This window comes from Epinephelus lanceolatus, chromosome 8, assembly GCF_041903045.1.
Source record: "Epinephelus lanceolatus isolate andai-2023 chromosome 8, ASM4190304v1, whole genome shotgun sequence".
Classification (NCBI taxonomy): Eukaryota; Metazoa; Chordata; class Actinopteri; order Perciformes; family Serranidae; genus Epinephelus; species Epinephelus lanceolatus.
The window spans coordinates 3,195,001-3,211,402 of NC_135741.1; the positions used below are offsets into that span (position 1 = coordinate 3,195,001).

Genomic DNA, 16,402 nt, shown 5'->3' on the forward strand with positions numbered 1-16,402 from the left:
GGCGTTCACCGACCCTCAAACAGCTCGGTGTTGTCAATCTGACCGGGGAAGGACGACGAGTTCTGGTCTCCGGTCTCCACAAACTCCTTCCACTGTTCATACCAGCGACGCTCCACCACGTACCTGCAACACACACACACACCTTTAATGACATAATCTACAATAATTGATTGACAGGTCATTTAAAACAAAGATTATTACACTCTTCATTTTTTCTGCTGCAGTTAAAGGTTTGTTCACGTCAATGTCAGTGAACACAGAAAGTAAAAAGGCTGATTAAGTCTATACTACGAGCAGGTTGTAAAAAAGCAATAACCAGGAAAAGGTTGAGTCTCACAACTTCTGAATGGATGAAAATAGTTCAGGAAATTTATTTTATTGAACAACTGACTTTTTCTCTGAGACGTGCCACTGAAAATGTGAAAAATATCGGAAAAAAGGAAATCTGATTTTGCTTTTAAGTTGTTTTGTTTGGTGAATTTTGTTTTATTCTCCTCGGGATTAAGACATACAGAACAGACTATACCTTATGAATGAGTGGAAGATTTCTCCCTCTTAAAAATACCCTGGCTGTGTATGAATCAAAGTCAAGGATCAAATGGACTTCTGTGATCTTAAGGAACACTCATGGATGTAAAGGACCCGTTATCTGTGACACAACAATGTAACCCTGCTTCTTTTCATTTCCTGTTCTACTAGTTAAGCATTTCACCTTCATCTGTGACGTTCCTGCCTGTTGTCCTTGTTTTTTCTTTTTGTAAAAAACAATAATAAAATGTAACAAAGGCCTAATTTTTTTATAACTTCACTGAGCTGTTTTTGAAATAAAAATGTTAGAAAAAAAATGACTGAATCATTTGTTTAGTTTCTTTCTAATTAATTATCAAAACATAATTTACTTCCAATAATCCATGTCGTGCCTAACAATGCCTGTTATTTATTTTTATCTCTATCGTCATTATTTATTCATTTTTTTGCTCACGTTTTGTTTTTACTATTTATCAGTTTTAATTGTGTATTTTTTTTTACAGAATTTTTATCATCACTTCTACCATCTTTCTATCTCTCCATGTTTAGAGATATTTAACTTTACATGTATACTCATTTGTCCGGAAAATGGCACCCAAACTTTGACACTGAACTACTGAGTCATGCCCAGAAAATTTCAATAACCAACAGAACTGTAAAATAATAATAGTAATAATAACTTCTCAATGCAGTGAGGGCTTCAGCTGATGCTTATTTTTATTGTCCTTTAACATATTTTCTTGATTGATTCATCGCTGGTCTATAAAACATCAGAAAATAGCCAAATAAATAAATAAATGTCAGTTCCAGTTCCCCAAAGCCCAACGTGACGTCAGCAAGCTGCTCGTTCTGTTGGAAAACAGCCTGAAACTCAAAATCTTGTCTTTACTATCACGAGACAAAGAAAAGCTGCGAAGAAGCTGGAAAAATTAAATGTGAAGTATTTTTGTAAATAGTTGCAGACTTATTTCCTAACAATCAACCCACCTAAATTAATGGATGAACTGTTTCAGCTGTAGTCCATAAACATCAGTATTAACTCAACCATCATGACACAATAACACGAGTCCAAACATTTGACCACAACAAACTGAACGCCTCCACCTCTTCAGCGCACCACCACAGAAACTGTTCAAACTGCTTTATGTAAGACACTTCCCACATCGAGTGTTTTCATTAACATGAGTCCAGCTCTTCATCTTCGCTCTGTAAAATAATGGATTTAGTTTTAATTCCAGCCGAATGCTTCATCAGTTATAACCCATACATGAAACTGAGAGGCTTCTCTACAGTAGGTGACGACAAACACAAATTCAAATGAACAAACCAGCATAAAAAAAGCAGATGCCAAACCCTTTTCCACAGAACTCAGTGCAGGACTCGCCCATCTTCCTCCTCCAATCATCACACACACACACACACACACACACACACACACACACAGTCACCATCGAACAAGTTCAGTTTTCAGTTTCATTTCACAAACACAGTTTTGCTTTACGTCTCTGAGAGTCAAACAGTTTCACTTGGTCTTTATCCATTACAAACCTCTCTCCTCTGATCTGGGTCTCATTATTCTTTTATCACAGTTAACCACTTTGTTTCATGCCATGTGAAACTATCAGTCCATCTTGATCTCTGTCTGAGTCTGGTTTCCTGTAGCTGCATATGTAGAGCAAAATAAAGGTCTAAAATCAAAAACACCCTCTACTTTGTATTCAAATATGAAGCAGTGTTTTATGCATTTGTCTTTGTCAATAAATAACCCAAATTAAAAAGAAAACACAATAAACTGTCACAGGCAGTAAAACTAAACCTGTGAAGTCAAAGTACTGACATGTTCAGAGTTCCTGGTCCACTCTGTGATTCATGAGTGTTGACAGTGAAAAGAATAAAGACAAAACTCTGCTCTCAGTAGCAGAGCCATTGAGAAACCTGCCCAGTCATGGTGCTGCAGAGTCTGGCTGATAATGATGCTACTACAAATCTAAGTGACAGCATCCAGGTGAAAACACACACATCACTGCAGTCTGTTGTGTTTTAGCTGAGAGTCAGCGAGAGTTGGTTTTTCAACAAGACTTCATCTAATAGTAACAAAAGCAGTGTTGATCAGTCAAAAAAAACATTCAGCCTCATCTTGAGTCACTCCTGTAATCACTGTTTTCACATTTGTACGGTGGCCCTAAGGGGTCAACACACTGCAAATTAAAGAAGAATTTCACTGCTTTCATAAAACTGGGCTGTCTGCAGTAGAAAGACACAAATCTTTTAAAGTTGGTGCTACGTGACCAGAGACAACAGAGGAAAAAGGGCTGTGGCGTTCGCTTTTGCTAATGAGGTAGAAAACCTACAACTACCAGAATGCACAGCGCTGCACCGGACCAATAAAGGCTCCCGCTGGTGGGTGACGTAATGCAAATTGACACAACGGTGGCCAGCTGGCAATAGACAATCTCTTATTACAGTTAAACAGTACACTAAAGTCAGTAAACTACAACACAGTGACAGAATCTTGGTTCATATCTGATCAGTGCTGCGTAGTTTTACCGCAGTTTTTTCAGCCTCTGTTTCAACTGTGCAGGAAACAGTATGGCACCCACTTCCTGTTCACAAACTAAACACGACACTAAAGTATGTTTCTAAAGAACATTTTAGGTGACAAAAAGGCAGCACAATAATATCATCTTGGTTCATATTTGATCAGCACTGCCTCGTTTTACTGTTTGATCTGAGTTTAGTCTGAGTCTGAGAGGAGGGGGCGGGTTTGTCTCCTGATCTGCTTCTATACTCTTTGTGTCCATGGTGGCGACATGGGTTTGAAATCATAGCGTCGTCATTACAGGACAGAGAAGTTGATTTTTACACTGTAAAATGCCCCACTTAGAATATATCTTAGTCACTATCAGGGCTGGAAGTTAACTCTTTTGTCCACCTACAACCATGTCTCATGGTTCAAAAATCTACCAGCCACTCAAGGCTGTTGGCCTCCACCATGGCTGTCCCTTATCATTGATTCTGTTTGTGATATTCATGGACAGGAACTCAAGGGACTGCCGGGTGGAGGAAGGGGTTCGGTTCGGGGACCTCAGAATTGCATCCTTTGCAGATGATGTGGTTCTGTTGGCTTCATCACACTGTGACCTCCAGGCGGTTTGCAGCCAAGATGAGAGTCAGCACCTCCAAGTCTGAGGCCATGGTTCTCTGCTGGAAAATGGTGGATTGCCCCCTCTGGGTTGGGAGAGAGTTACTGCCCCAAGGGAAGATGTTCAAGTATCTCGGAGTCTTGTTCATGCGTGAGGGCAGAGTGGAGCGTGAGATGGATCAGTGGTTTGGCAGACTGTCCTGGTGAAGAGGGAGCTGAGCCGGAAGGCGAAGGTTTCTATTTACTGGTCCATCTATGTTACAGCCCTCACCTATGGTCATGAGCTCTGGGTAGAGACTGAAAGAATGAGATTGTGGACAAGTGGCTGAAATGAGTTTCCTCCGTAGGGTGTCTGGGCTCAGCCTTGAGGCCCGTTTCCACCGCAGGAACTTTGGGGTAATTTTACAGGGCCGGGGCCGTTGGTGCGTGTCTCCACCGCAGGAACCACCCCCTAAGGACAGAGTTTCGGAACTTTTACAGGGGCTAAACAAGTCCCTGCCTCCGAGTAGGTACTCAGAACGGCCCCGAAAGACTCCTGGCTGGGGATTACTTGGTGCTGATTGGATATACTCAAGGAGGGATGTGACAACAACAGAAAGCAACAAAATAGCCGGCATTTTTAAAACTCAGCAGACGAGGGTTAGCTCGTTCATATAGCTTCCGCCGCCATGAAAAAAAAAAACTCACTAAATGGCCCGTGAAAAAAATATTTTTCCAGCGGATATCTTGGTTACAACATGATTGAGCTAGCAAAGCAGTTTTGTGTTGCTATGTGTGGTATTTATTCAGTTTTGGGAAATCACGATGTCTAGAAAGCATCAGTGGCTGCAGCTGACAGGGACAGCTCACAACAGCATCTGTTAAAAGCCTCCCGTTGTCGGATACGACATGAAACTACTCCAGTTAGCTCAATCATGTTGTAACTAAGACATCCACTGGAAAAAATATTTTTTTCACGGGCCATTTACTGAGTTATTACAGACACCGCTATCAGCTAACAGCTAACAACGTCCCTACCTTGCCCCGGTCAAAATGGTCGCGCAACAATTACGTCACATCCAGAGCCCGTAACTTTACAGGAACCTTCCTCCTACTCCGCTCTCTCAGTGGAGACACGGCGGTTGAGAGGGCCGGGCGAGAGGGCGTTCCTGTAGTAGTTCCTGCCCCCCAAATATTACCAGGAACTTCTTCAGTGGAAACGGGCCTTTAGAGATAGGGGGAGGAGCTCGGAGTAGATCTGCTGCTCCTTCACGTCGAAAGGGGCCAGTTGAGGTGGTTCAAATATCTGATCAGGATCTTCCTGGTCACATCCCATTAGAGGTGTTCCCGGCATGTCTCATGGGTAGGAGGCCCCGGGGCAGACCCAGAACACCCCGCAGGGATTATATTATCTCATCTGGCCTGGGAACGCCTCAGGATCCTCCTGGAGGAGCTAGAAAGCTTTGCTGGGGAGAGGGACGTCTGGGGTACCTTGCTCAGTCTGCTGCCTTACAACCCAACCCCAGGTAAGCAGATGTAAATGGATGCATGGATGGTAAGTGAAGCAAATCTAGCAGCCACTTGCATATTTTACCAGCGTTTGGCTAGTAGCTGGTGGTAATTTCCAACCCTGCACAAATCCTACTACAAGCCATTATACTGTTTGTGGATTTTTAAACACCAAAATATGCATAGCCTCAAAAACAAGTATCAGCCGTGCTGAATCTCTCCCCTGAGAAAAGAGCTGAAACGATTGGATAATTAAGTGATTGACAGAATATCAATTGGTAACTATTTTCTAGAGATGTACCGATACCACTTTATGATGGATATGAATTGTTGTATGTCTCAACTCCTAAAACTCTATGTAAAATATTAAGAAATAAATACATAATAGTAGAATGAATGCCATAAAACTTTTATTATTATTATTATCCAGTGTTGACACAGATCAAGACACAGGTTAAAGTGCAGCCACACAATTTGGTAAAAAAGACATTTTAAAGGCTACAGTAGAATGCTTTTTAAACTCCGTTTCCGTTTCGTTTGCCTGTAGTGTGTGTATGCGTAATGACATGAGGCAGTACGTGGTATCGGATTGGTCATAGGCTGTACTCGCCGATAACCGATACCGCATTTTAGGCAGTATTGGAGGCATTTCCAATACAACTCTACTGTTTTCATTGCTAAGGTCATTTTTCGTGTAAAAACATTTCATGGTGCACAAAGGCTGTGTCCTTGCCGCAGCGGCTTCAATTCCAACCCACAGCCCTTTGCTGCATGTCATCGCCCCTTTCTCACCACATCTGTCTCACAGAATAAAGGCAAAAAGCACCAAAACGTATCTTTAAAAAACATTTCATGGTTCCAGCTCCACAAATGTGAAGATTTGCCGCTTCTCCTTTTAAAAGTATTAATAATTAGTAGCAAGTAAGTAAATTTTATTTCTATAGCACTTTTCGCAGATAAAATCGCAAAGTGCTTTACAGCAAGAATAAAAAGCAATAAAATACAGACAGAGACAACACAGAAAACACACAACGGCACAGAAAACAGATAGAGTCACAGAGGCCCAAAAACATCAACATCAGTAAAAAGCCTGTCTAAAAAGATAAGTTTTTAGTTCTAGTAGTAATGTTGAGGATTGGACTGTTGGTTAAACAAACATTGTGTTGGGTTCACTTTGGGCTCTGGGTCACTGTGACTCCACTTCTCACTATTTAATACTTTTTCACTTCAAACAATCAATTACTGAGGAAAATAATCATCAGACTATTCCATAATGACAATAATCAATAGTTAATGATTTGAACTAAGCGCCGCCTCAACCGACTAAAACAGTAAAATCCTGTTTGGACATTAATGTAAGAGTCAGAATGATCTAATGAGATCATATATAACAGAATAACAGTCACAGGGGACAAGTTAATACTTTAATTACATTATCCTGGTTATGTTTACACACTTTTACTTCAATAAAATGTTAAAAACAGGACTTTTAATTGTAACAGAGCATGCATTTTTAATGTGTGGTATTAGTACTCAAACTGCAGTAAGGGATCTAAATACTTCCTCTTCCACTGCTCAGGTGTGACATGAAATGGGACTTCACTCAGCTCTGGTGAAAACAAAAGTGGAAGCTTACGAGGCGACCCTGAACATCTCATTACAGCTGGTTGACAGGCTAACGTTAGCAGCGTCAGTTAACGGTCACTTAAACGTCTGCCCGGTTAGCACGAGCTAACACGGCAGTAGCAGCAGCTAACATCAAACACCGAGCCGTTAAACGGTCCCAGTTAACTCACCCCGACCCCGAAACGGCCCGACTCTGTCGTTAAACCCGTTAAGAACCGTTAGGTAACGTTAGCCGTGTGATGCTAACAGTTAGCCCTGTCACCGTGTGTGCGCGTGCGGGCGGACTCACCAACTGTCCCCGGCGCGGAGCTCACACTCCCGCAGGAGAGACTCGATCTCCCGCCGCTGGGTCTCCAGGCCCGGAGGCTCCGCGGCGGAACAGCGGCTGTTGGCCGTCATGATGCCCAATCAATCACTCATAAATGTCGGAACTGTCGGAAATGTTAAATGGAGCCAGGAGACGAGAGGCAGGAGTCAGCCGCCGCATTGATCAACCGATAAACGGGGAAGCTACACAGAGCTGTGTTTGCGGAAGTAGGAAGTGGTTCAGGCTCAGAGGATGACGACTTCCTGACTGAGGCCTCCGCACCTCATCAATATTTACACCAGAGGGCCAAATATTTATTAACCTGTCATAAATCATACCATCATCATTATTATTATTAATTATTATTATTATTATTACATCGTACTTACCACTGTATTATATTGTCCTACTACATCAAGTAATATATTTCATTTTCACATTCCATATTTTTTCTATATTATTAGAGACATTACTTAGCATCATTTTTAATCACAGCTTGTATCGCCTACTATTAATCATACTGTGTCACTTTACCTCTAAACCCTCTTGTATCGTTCTTTTTTTTAAAACTTCTGCTCTTATACTGGTTATATAACCCCTTATTTTATCAATTCTTCTTTTTTTTTACGTCTCTATTCAGCGGTACTTATTTTTGTCTGATATTGATGAACAAGATCAGTGCTAGCCATGGTGGAAGAGGTATTCAGACCCTTTACTTCAGTAAAAGTAACAAGACCACACTGAAAAAACTCCACTACAAGCACAAGTCCTGCATTCAAAAGCTTACTGAATTAAAAAATATGGAAGTATTTAAGCAAAATGGACTTAAAGTATTGATTGTGCAGTAAAATGTTCTGTGCTGTCAGTCTTTTACTATTTCTTGTTATGTTTCTGTGTTTCTGAATTAATATTACTGCTCCCCTATATCCTGCAGAACTTATTCAGGTCCGAAATCCAGCCAGAACTCTACGTTTGTCCAGAGGACTGTTGCTGGATACCAAGATCACAATTAAAGACTAAAGGCGACCGTGCCTTCTCTGTAGCTGCTCCCAAGCTCTGGAATAGCCTGCCACTACATATTAGACATGCGGGATCCGTGGTGAGGTTTAAGTCTGCCTTCGGATCCACAGGACCCTCTACCTTAGCTTAGTTTTTTCTTTTTTGTGTATGCGCATATGTATGTATATGTGTATGTACATTATGTGTGTACATGTGTATGGGTGTATGTATGTGTGCGTATTGATATATGCATGTATGTATTTTTTTATATATATTTTTTACTTCTGCACTGTAAAGCACTTTGGTCTTTTAAATGTGCTATATAAATAAAAGTGAACTTGAACTTGAAATACAATAATGTATGTTGCATTTTAATGCTTAAGATAAAATATAAGACTGTTAGTTATTTATGAGAGGGGAGGGGGGCGATGCAAAACAGGGGAGGCACTTCAAATAATTTATTAAGCACTGGGGAAGAAGTTATGTTTTTTTTTTTGTTTTGTTTTGTTTTTTTGGCTTAGAGGAAGGATAATTAAATTTACATGGTCATATATATACTTATTTGAAATACCCCCAGAACCTGCAAATGGGTTTAAAAGACATGTAACTAAAGCTGTAAGACAAATGTAGTGCAGTAAAAAGGACAATATTTACCTCTTAAATGTAGAGGAGTGGAAGTATGAAGAAGCACAAAACAGAAATACTCGAGTAAAGTTGCCTACAAGTATCTTGACATCATACTTAGGTACAGTGCTAAGTGTATAGTGTAAATGTACTTCACTACTTTGTCACACTGCTCTCATCAGTCCACTTTTACAATGAAGTGCACCACAAGCTATCAACTTTTACAGCTTGTTGATATGATGATAATAAATAAAAAAATTAAAAAAAAAATAAATTAAGCCTTTCATCCCCAGATGGCAAATGCAAGTGTTGCAGCAGTACAGAGATAAAGAAAAATGGACATACAAATATGGAATTAAAAGTAAATAAATTAAAGTAATAATTAAAAGAAATACAGACAAATATAGACAGAAACGTTTAAAAATAAAACAATAATTAACATAAACCCAGACAAATATAGAAAGAAGAAAAAGTAAATAAAATAATAATTTACAGAAATACAGACAAATACAGAAAGTGAAATAAATAAAGACATAAAAATAATAACTGAAAGAAATATAGACAAATAGAAACAGAAAATTAAAAATAATAAAACAATAATTAACATAATTAACAGAAATACGGGCAGATATAGAAGGTAAAATAAATAAGGAAATAAAAATACAAATGAAAAGAAATATAGACAGAAAAAAAATTTAACAAAAACCTAGACAAATATAGAAAGTAAATTAATTAATTAAAAAAAATTACCAGAGATACAAATATAATAGAGACAAATATAGACAAATGAATAAATAAATAAATAAAAAATAATAACCCGAAATTTATAAGATTAAAAAAAATGAATATAAACTATAAAAGAGAAACTAGACTGGACAATCTATTATGTACATGCCATATTAATATTGTATATGACTGAATGATTTATAACTGAAAATATCGATTATTTGTGTAATTGTTCTTTTTGTTTGTATGTGGCGTCATGAATTTCAACTGTTGTGGTTGTAAATATCGCGAGTTTTCAGCCCGTTGTTCTCAGCCAATCAGCGCCGTCACCAATAAACGCTCGGCCAATGAGCCTCCAGTTTACTGTCGCGTGGTTGTCAGGGAGGGAAACGTTCCGCTGCTGTTCGCGCGCAGTGTCAGAGACATCATGGAGGTGGAGATGGCGGAGGCTGCCAGTGAGCAGAGACCGACAGAGAGCGTTCAGAAGGCGGACTCAGGAGCCGGAGAGGCCTCGGCTAAAAGCTCCGGCAGCACCTACGAGCTGCCCTGGGTGGAGAAGTACCGGCCGCTGAAACTGAACGAGATCGTGGGGAACGAGGAGACGGTGAGCCGGCTGGAGGTGTTCGCCAGGGAGGGAAACGTCCCCAACATCATCATCGCAGGTCCGTATAAGAATAATTAAGTTTATAGTTTTATATCTCTTTCAGACAGGCTGCTAATAAAAGTTTAAAATAAGTGTTAAAATACTACCAGTAACGTGAAAAGTCCTGACTCATAATTGTTCTCAAGTAAAAGTACAGCTGTATTAGCATGAAAATATAGTCCCAAAATTAAAAGGACTCATCATACAGAATGGCCTATTTAAGAATAATATATATTGGATTATTAATATAGGACAGTGTTAATGTTTTCAGCTGCTGGGTAGCTTAATTTATAATAATGCATCACAATGCAGTTGATTATATTTTGTATTAATCTAAATCTGCACAGCAATTTAAGATATAAGTCAGTTTCTGACCGTCCTGTTCTGGGAAAGGTTTTCACGGGCTTGAAATATTCAACTCAAAATATTTAACTGAAAACAGTCACATGTCAGCTGTGTGTTGAGTCCACCATTATTATTATTATTATTATTATTATTATTATTATTATTGTGCTCCTTCAAACAGGCTACTACACAGAGCAAAAAAAGCACTGATTAATCTTCTGTTGATGGACTAATTGATTAATCATCCAGTCATTTCAGCTCTACACTTTTTAAGCGTACACAATAAAAATACCGGGGTGATCGTTACGAGGAATCATTACAACTTACAGACTAACACACTGGTGCTAAATCTGGTTATTTGCACATCTTAAAGAGCTTCAATGTAAAGTTGTCACATGCCGGCTCGTACAAACTGTGAGTATCGTTTGGTCTTTCATAAAGAGGGAAAAAGAATAATGTGTATGTGTGTGTTGTGATCCAGGTCCTCCAGGCACAGGAAAGACCACCAGCATCTTGTGTTTGGCCCGAGCTCTGCTGGGAGCCTCCATGAAAGACGCTGTGCTGGAGCTCAACGCTTCAAATGAAAGGTGAGACGCCTGCTGAGAATATCTAAAAACTATAATCATACAAAAAAAAAAAACAAGTCTTCTTAAGGTGAAGTCTGAATGTTGACACTCAGAAACCAACACAACCTAGATTTAACTAATGTCGGGTGTTGGTGACTGTTGCTGTGTGTCTGCAGAGGCATCGAGGTGGTGAGGAACAAGATCAAGATGTTCGCTCAGCAGAAAGTCACACTGCCCAAAGGACGACACAAGATCATCATCCTGGACGAAGCCGACAGGTGAGACGACGAGAGCTGTGAGACAGTTTCTGATTAGTCTTTATAATTACAGATTTCTAGGTCAGTGGTCCCCGACCTGGGTGTCAAGACCCTGCAAAGAATCCCAAGATAAATCTGACAGATAATTAAAAGGTTGAGAAAGACTTCTGTTACATTTTCAGATGAAATTATCAGAGAAAGATGGATTTGCTCACAACACATCAGCCTTTGATGAGGAGTCACAAGTAGACTTTAGCCCCTTTTACACAGCCTGTTCAAGGCGGGAAGAGCATGCTGTTATTCCGCCTCACCGTACCTCTAAAGGTACGATCGTGGAATGACGGGGGCAGAGTTGTCTCGCCTTTAGGCCAGCAGCGAAGGTAGTAAAAGTGCAGAATCGACTTCTTTGTGAGAGGGACAGGTGTGACGTTTTGACGATGTGTTATGTGTGCAACCTGATGTGGGAGATTTAAGGCTCAGACATACTTTCCACGTTGAGCATCCACAGAAAGCTGTGGTCATACAGACATGGACGCGCATGCGGTTTTATTCATAGTACAACTGACGGGCCACTACAGCCCCCAGCAGAAAACAGGAGGGCTGGGAGGTGAACTTACCATTTTCCTTCTGCCGACGGCAGGTGAAAGTGAAACTAAAAAGATGCTGCAATCATCAACGTTGATTCAACATCTGTCAAATATCCAATTTAAAACTACTTTCGCTGTGGTGAGACGACTGCAGCTGGCTTGACCGCAGTGTTTCGGACCGGACTGAAGTTTGGGACAAAAAATTGGAACATGTGCTGTCTGTGCGCTTGCTGCACCTACAGTACAGTATGTGTGGTTACAAGAAATGGGCTGCGCACAGACATCCACACGGGGGTTCATGCAGACCCTTAGCAGACTTGGTTGGATGATGACATAACGTTTACTTCACACGAACCAAAGCAGACCCGTAAACTATGACTTGGCTCTTTAAAATCAGCTAGAAACAGTTAGCAGCTAACTCAAAGAAGAACAGCAGCTGAAAGTGTCCACAAATGGAGAAAACAATGAGGTGCACCGCCCGAGCAGAGGACGAGATCAGCCGCCATATAACAGGGACGGCAAATGATTGTTACGCCATTGTTATTGTTTAGAAACACTGCCTACGTGTATGTTACATGTCACACTAGAGGCCGACAGTGTTGTTGCACGTCACGTCTGTTTTGCTTCAGCGGTGATGGCATGCCGTCTAAAATCACACACTAGGGTGACATGATGCAGATGTTGTTTGGTTCAGAAATGAACAAGAGTTTGACTACTTAAAACATTCGTCATAAAAATGTTTTGAATGTGTGAGCTGTGTTTGACATGACACATTAATCCGAGGCTGAGGTGATGGAAAATGCATTTGTCTGAAGATTATCTGTCGCACTGTGAGTAACGTTGACACCTTTAATGTCTCCATCCTTCATCCTCCTCCTCCTCCTCCTCCTCCTCCCAGCATGACAGACGGAGCTCAGCAGGCGTTAAGGAGGATCATGGAGATCTACTCAAAGACAACACGCTTCGCTCTCGCCTGTAACGCCTCAGATAAGATCATCGAGCCGATCCAGTCTCGCTGCGCCGTGCTGCGCTACTCCAAACTGACGGACGGACAGATCCTGGCCCGGCTGCAGGATGTGGTGGAGAAGGAGCGTCTGTCCGTGTCTGACGACGGGCTGGAGGCCGTCATCTTCACCGCCCAGGGAGACATGAGACAGGTGAGGTTCAGGAGGTCAGAGTTCAGTGCTCGGCTCAAAGGCACGTGGTCGTTCTGCTGACTTCCTGTTTGTGTGTTTCCAGGCGTTGAACAACCTGCAGTCGACCAACTCTGGCTTCGGCTACATCAACAGTGAGAACGTATTCAAAGTGTGCGACGAGCCTCACCCGCTGATGGTGAAAAGCATGCTGGGACACTGTGTGAATGGGGACATCGATGAGGCCTACAAGGTGGTGGAGCAGCTGTGGGCGCTGGGATACTCTCCGGAGGACATCATCGGAAACATCTTCAGGGTCTGTAAGACGTTCCAGATGGCCGAGTACCTCAAACTGGAATTCATCAAGGTGAGGCGTCCTGACATCACACGTCCTACAGCTGACAGCTACATCCATCCATCTATTCATTGATGAGCAAAAATGTACTGTTTATTTTTTTAAACCATTTATCAAACAATATATTCTTTTTCGGGTTTTGAATTGTTGTCAAAAAAAAAAATGAAAAATTTAAAAAAGAAAACATCATAATTCCTTGCTGGGTTCAGTAAACAACACAAGTACTTGATGTCTGAAAAGGAGCAGGAGGAGGTGAATATTTATAAAATTCTTCCCCCTTTTCATATTTTATCAAAAAGCTTAATATTAAACATTGAAAAAAATAAAATAAAAACAGACTTAATAAAGACATTATATACATCAATCTTAATTTCCTTTGTAAAAGTTTTATTTACTAAATGAATAAGGCCTTTACATATAAAGTAAATAAATATTTTTGTAATAATAATGTCTCTTTAAGCCTTTATTTACTTTATTCTATTTACCTTGGATCCTAAATAAAGTTTATACATAAAGTAAATAAAGACTTGCATAAAAAAAATGACATGTATATGTTTATATGGTAGTAAATAAAAACTTTATTTACTTTATATATAAATGTATAAATGTTAAAATAAAATTAATATACATTAGTCCATACCCACTGGTAGCTTTGTCACCTTCTACCTATGTCAATCCTCAATGCCTATGTGCAGTTTCACATAGATTGACCACGTCAGTGAGTAGAAAAACGTGGGACAGACAGAATGACTGACTGACAGAATGACACACTGACAGTTTCCGTGATTATGTACAGCATACCATACCATGACTTAGTCATACCAAACATTAGAAACAACACCAACATTGGTCCACAGGGGGAGCCACAGCGATCGGTCGCATTTTAGCCATTTTGAAGCATTTTTCTGTTGTTATAGCGCCACCCAGTTGCCAATTAGAGTTAAATTTCTCCAGTCACCTTGAGGCGTCCTGTTCTACATATCTACCAAGTTTAGTAAAAATCCATATGGCGGTTAGGCCTAGATAAGAAATGAGCTCTCTAGCGCCCCCATTTTGTTTGATGGGGTCAATAATGGAGGGGTCCCCTCAGATTATGTGTGGTCATATGCCTACAAAGTTGCGTGGTGATGGGTGAAACCCTTGAGATGTTATACACCTTTATGTGATGAGCCACGCCCTCCGCAATATTCATTGCCTTATAGAAGCTCAGTTTTAGTAAGTTTTCCAACTTTTGCCAAGAGGGAACTTTAGATATTGGTCCCTAGATTATGTTCACCCAGTTTCATGCAGATCGCTCAAACTTCCTAGGAAGAGATCCATTTGAAGTGTTTTTCAAAAAATTCAAAATGGCAGAAAATCTATATAAGCAGAAGTTATGGGTTCTTGAGGCAAATGTGTTCCTCATGAGGAGAGGCATCTCTGTGCAAAGTTTCATGTCTCTACGACATACGGGGCATGAGATATGCCCATTCAAAGTTTGACATTTCAATGGGTTGCTATAGCGCCCCCCTTTGGCCAATTGATGTAATATTGCTTCATTCACATCCTCCCATGACCCTCTACCACTGTGCCAAATTTCACATGGATTGACCAAGTTAGTGAGGAGAAAAACGTGGATATATATAGTAAGAAGTAGTAGTAGTAAGTAGTATATAGTAAGATAGATTAATTTTTTAATATAATTTATATTCTAATTTGTTATATATAAATACTCATATATATATGTGTGTGTGTGCAATTTTTAAAATATTTTAAAGATTTGAATTTTATGTATATTTTGCTTCGTCATACTGTACTCTACATTTAAACTGAGGACTACAAGTTATTGTTTAACATTAAATGTAGTGAGACTCGGAAGGTGAAAGGACCTCATGTGGAGACTTAAGCAAAAACAAAACAACTCACCTCTCCTCCGGCTGCGTCAGACATCGACACTCAGTCCAACCTGAGAGAATAGATCAGTGTTTTGGGAAACATGATGATTCACTTCCTCTGGAGACACTGGTGGATGGATACACTGTTGTTTGTCAAGAAATAGTTCCAGCAGGTTACTTTCCCTAAAACCAACAACCTGTTTTTATGTTTGTTTGTGTGCAGAGTGAACAAATGAGATACAACATGTTGCTCAGTGAGCTTTAGAGCTGTTGTCTTTCATCTTGAAGCAGGTTGCTGTTTCCACCTGCTTCCTGTCTTTATGCTAAGCTAAGCTAACAGTGTCCAAACTGCAGCTCCACACCGAACACACAGACACAAGTTTGTTTCTGATCTTCTCATTTTACATTGATTAACCAGTTGGAGCTGATCTAACAGTAAATGAGTCCCGGTGTTAAACTCTGACGTCAGACAGTGAAATAAAACTCAAACAGGATGTAACTTTACTCAGAGACTGAACTTCTTACCTGTCAGTGAGCTCATCTTCTGGTTCCTTCCTGCAGGAGATCGGTTACACTCACATGAGGGTTGCTGAAGGTGTGAACTCCCTGCTGCAGATGGCCGGTCTGCTGGGTCGACTCTGCAGCAAGACAGCGCCCCCTGCTGCCAGCTGAACCCCACAACCCCCCCGGACCACCTCTAAAACCTGCTGCTGCCTCCTCACAGCTCTCAGCGCAGGACTCTTTGTTAACAGCGCATGTTTCATGCTGACGGAGCTGCACGATGATGAACACTCCCTCAGTAGGTCAGGATGGCGTTTGACACCTGATGAAGATGATTTTGATTCAAACATGTCGTCAGTTTGTTATCTGGGTTTATCTGTTGCACTTGGTTCAACCTGACATCACTGCAGACAGTTTGTGTTCGTCTGTGGAAACAAAATAATGTAAAAAATAAATCGCTTTTTCATTAATACATTAATTCATGTTTTGTTTTTTTGCTGTTGGGTTACTAATTAACTCCTGAACCAGACTCAAAGCTGTGTGTATTCTCTGTTAGTTTGCCTCACACTGACACTCTTTCCTTCTTACTTTTGGACGTTGCATATTTTCTTCAACAATAAAAAAAATGTTGCTGTTATGTTCAACTACTTGAGAATAATTTTGACTTTTCCTTGTTGCATAATATTATTCTATGGTAGTGC

The 16,402-nt window shown here is 40.4% G+C and overlaps 2 protein-coding genes across 2 annotated transcripts in view; one reads left to right on the top strand and one right to left on the bottom strand.

Moving 5' to 3' along the window:
* Nucleotides 1-7,309, bottom strand: part of usp11 (ubiquitin specific peptidase 11) — a 25,673-nt gene extending 18,364 nt beyond the window's left edge. The window contains exons 1-2 of the mRNA XM_033629642.2: nucleotides 7,074-7,309; nucleotides 14-123 (exon numbers count right to left, since the gene is read on the bottom strand). Coding sequence (XP_033485533.1) covers nucleotides 14-123; nucleotides 7,074-7,183 — 220 coding nt within the window. The 5' untranslated portion in view covers nucleotides 7,184-7,309. The remainder of the gene's footprint in view (nucleotides 1-13; nucleotides 124-7,073) is intronic.
* A 2,524-nt stretch (nucleotides 7,310-9,833) lies between these two features.
* Nucleotides 9,834-16,345, top strand: rfc2 (replication factor C (activator 1) 2). The gene is made up of 6 exons (XM_033629650.2): nucleotides 9,834-10,102; nucleotides 10,910-11,015; nucleotides 11,171-11,272; nucleotides 12,737-12,995; nucleotides 13,078-13,338; nucleotides 15,762-16,345. The coding sequence occupies exons 1-6, from the start codon at nucleotides 9,868-9,870 to the stop codon at nucleotides 15,870-15,872; spliced, it is 1,074 nt and encodes a 357-aa protein (XP_033485541.1). The 5' UTR covers nucleotides 9,834-9,867; the 3' UTR covers nucleotides 15,873-16,345.
* Nucleotides 16,346-16,402: the final 57 nt, after the last annotated feature.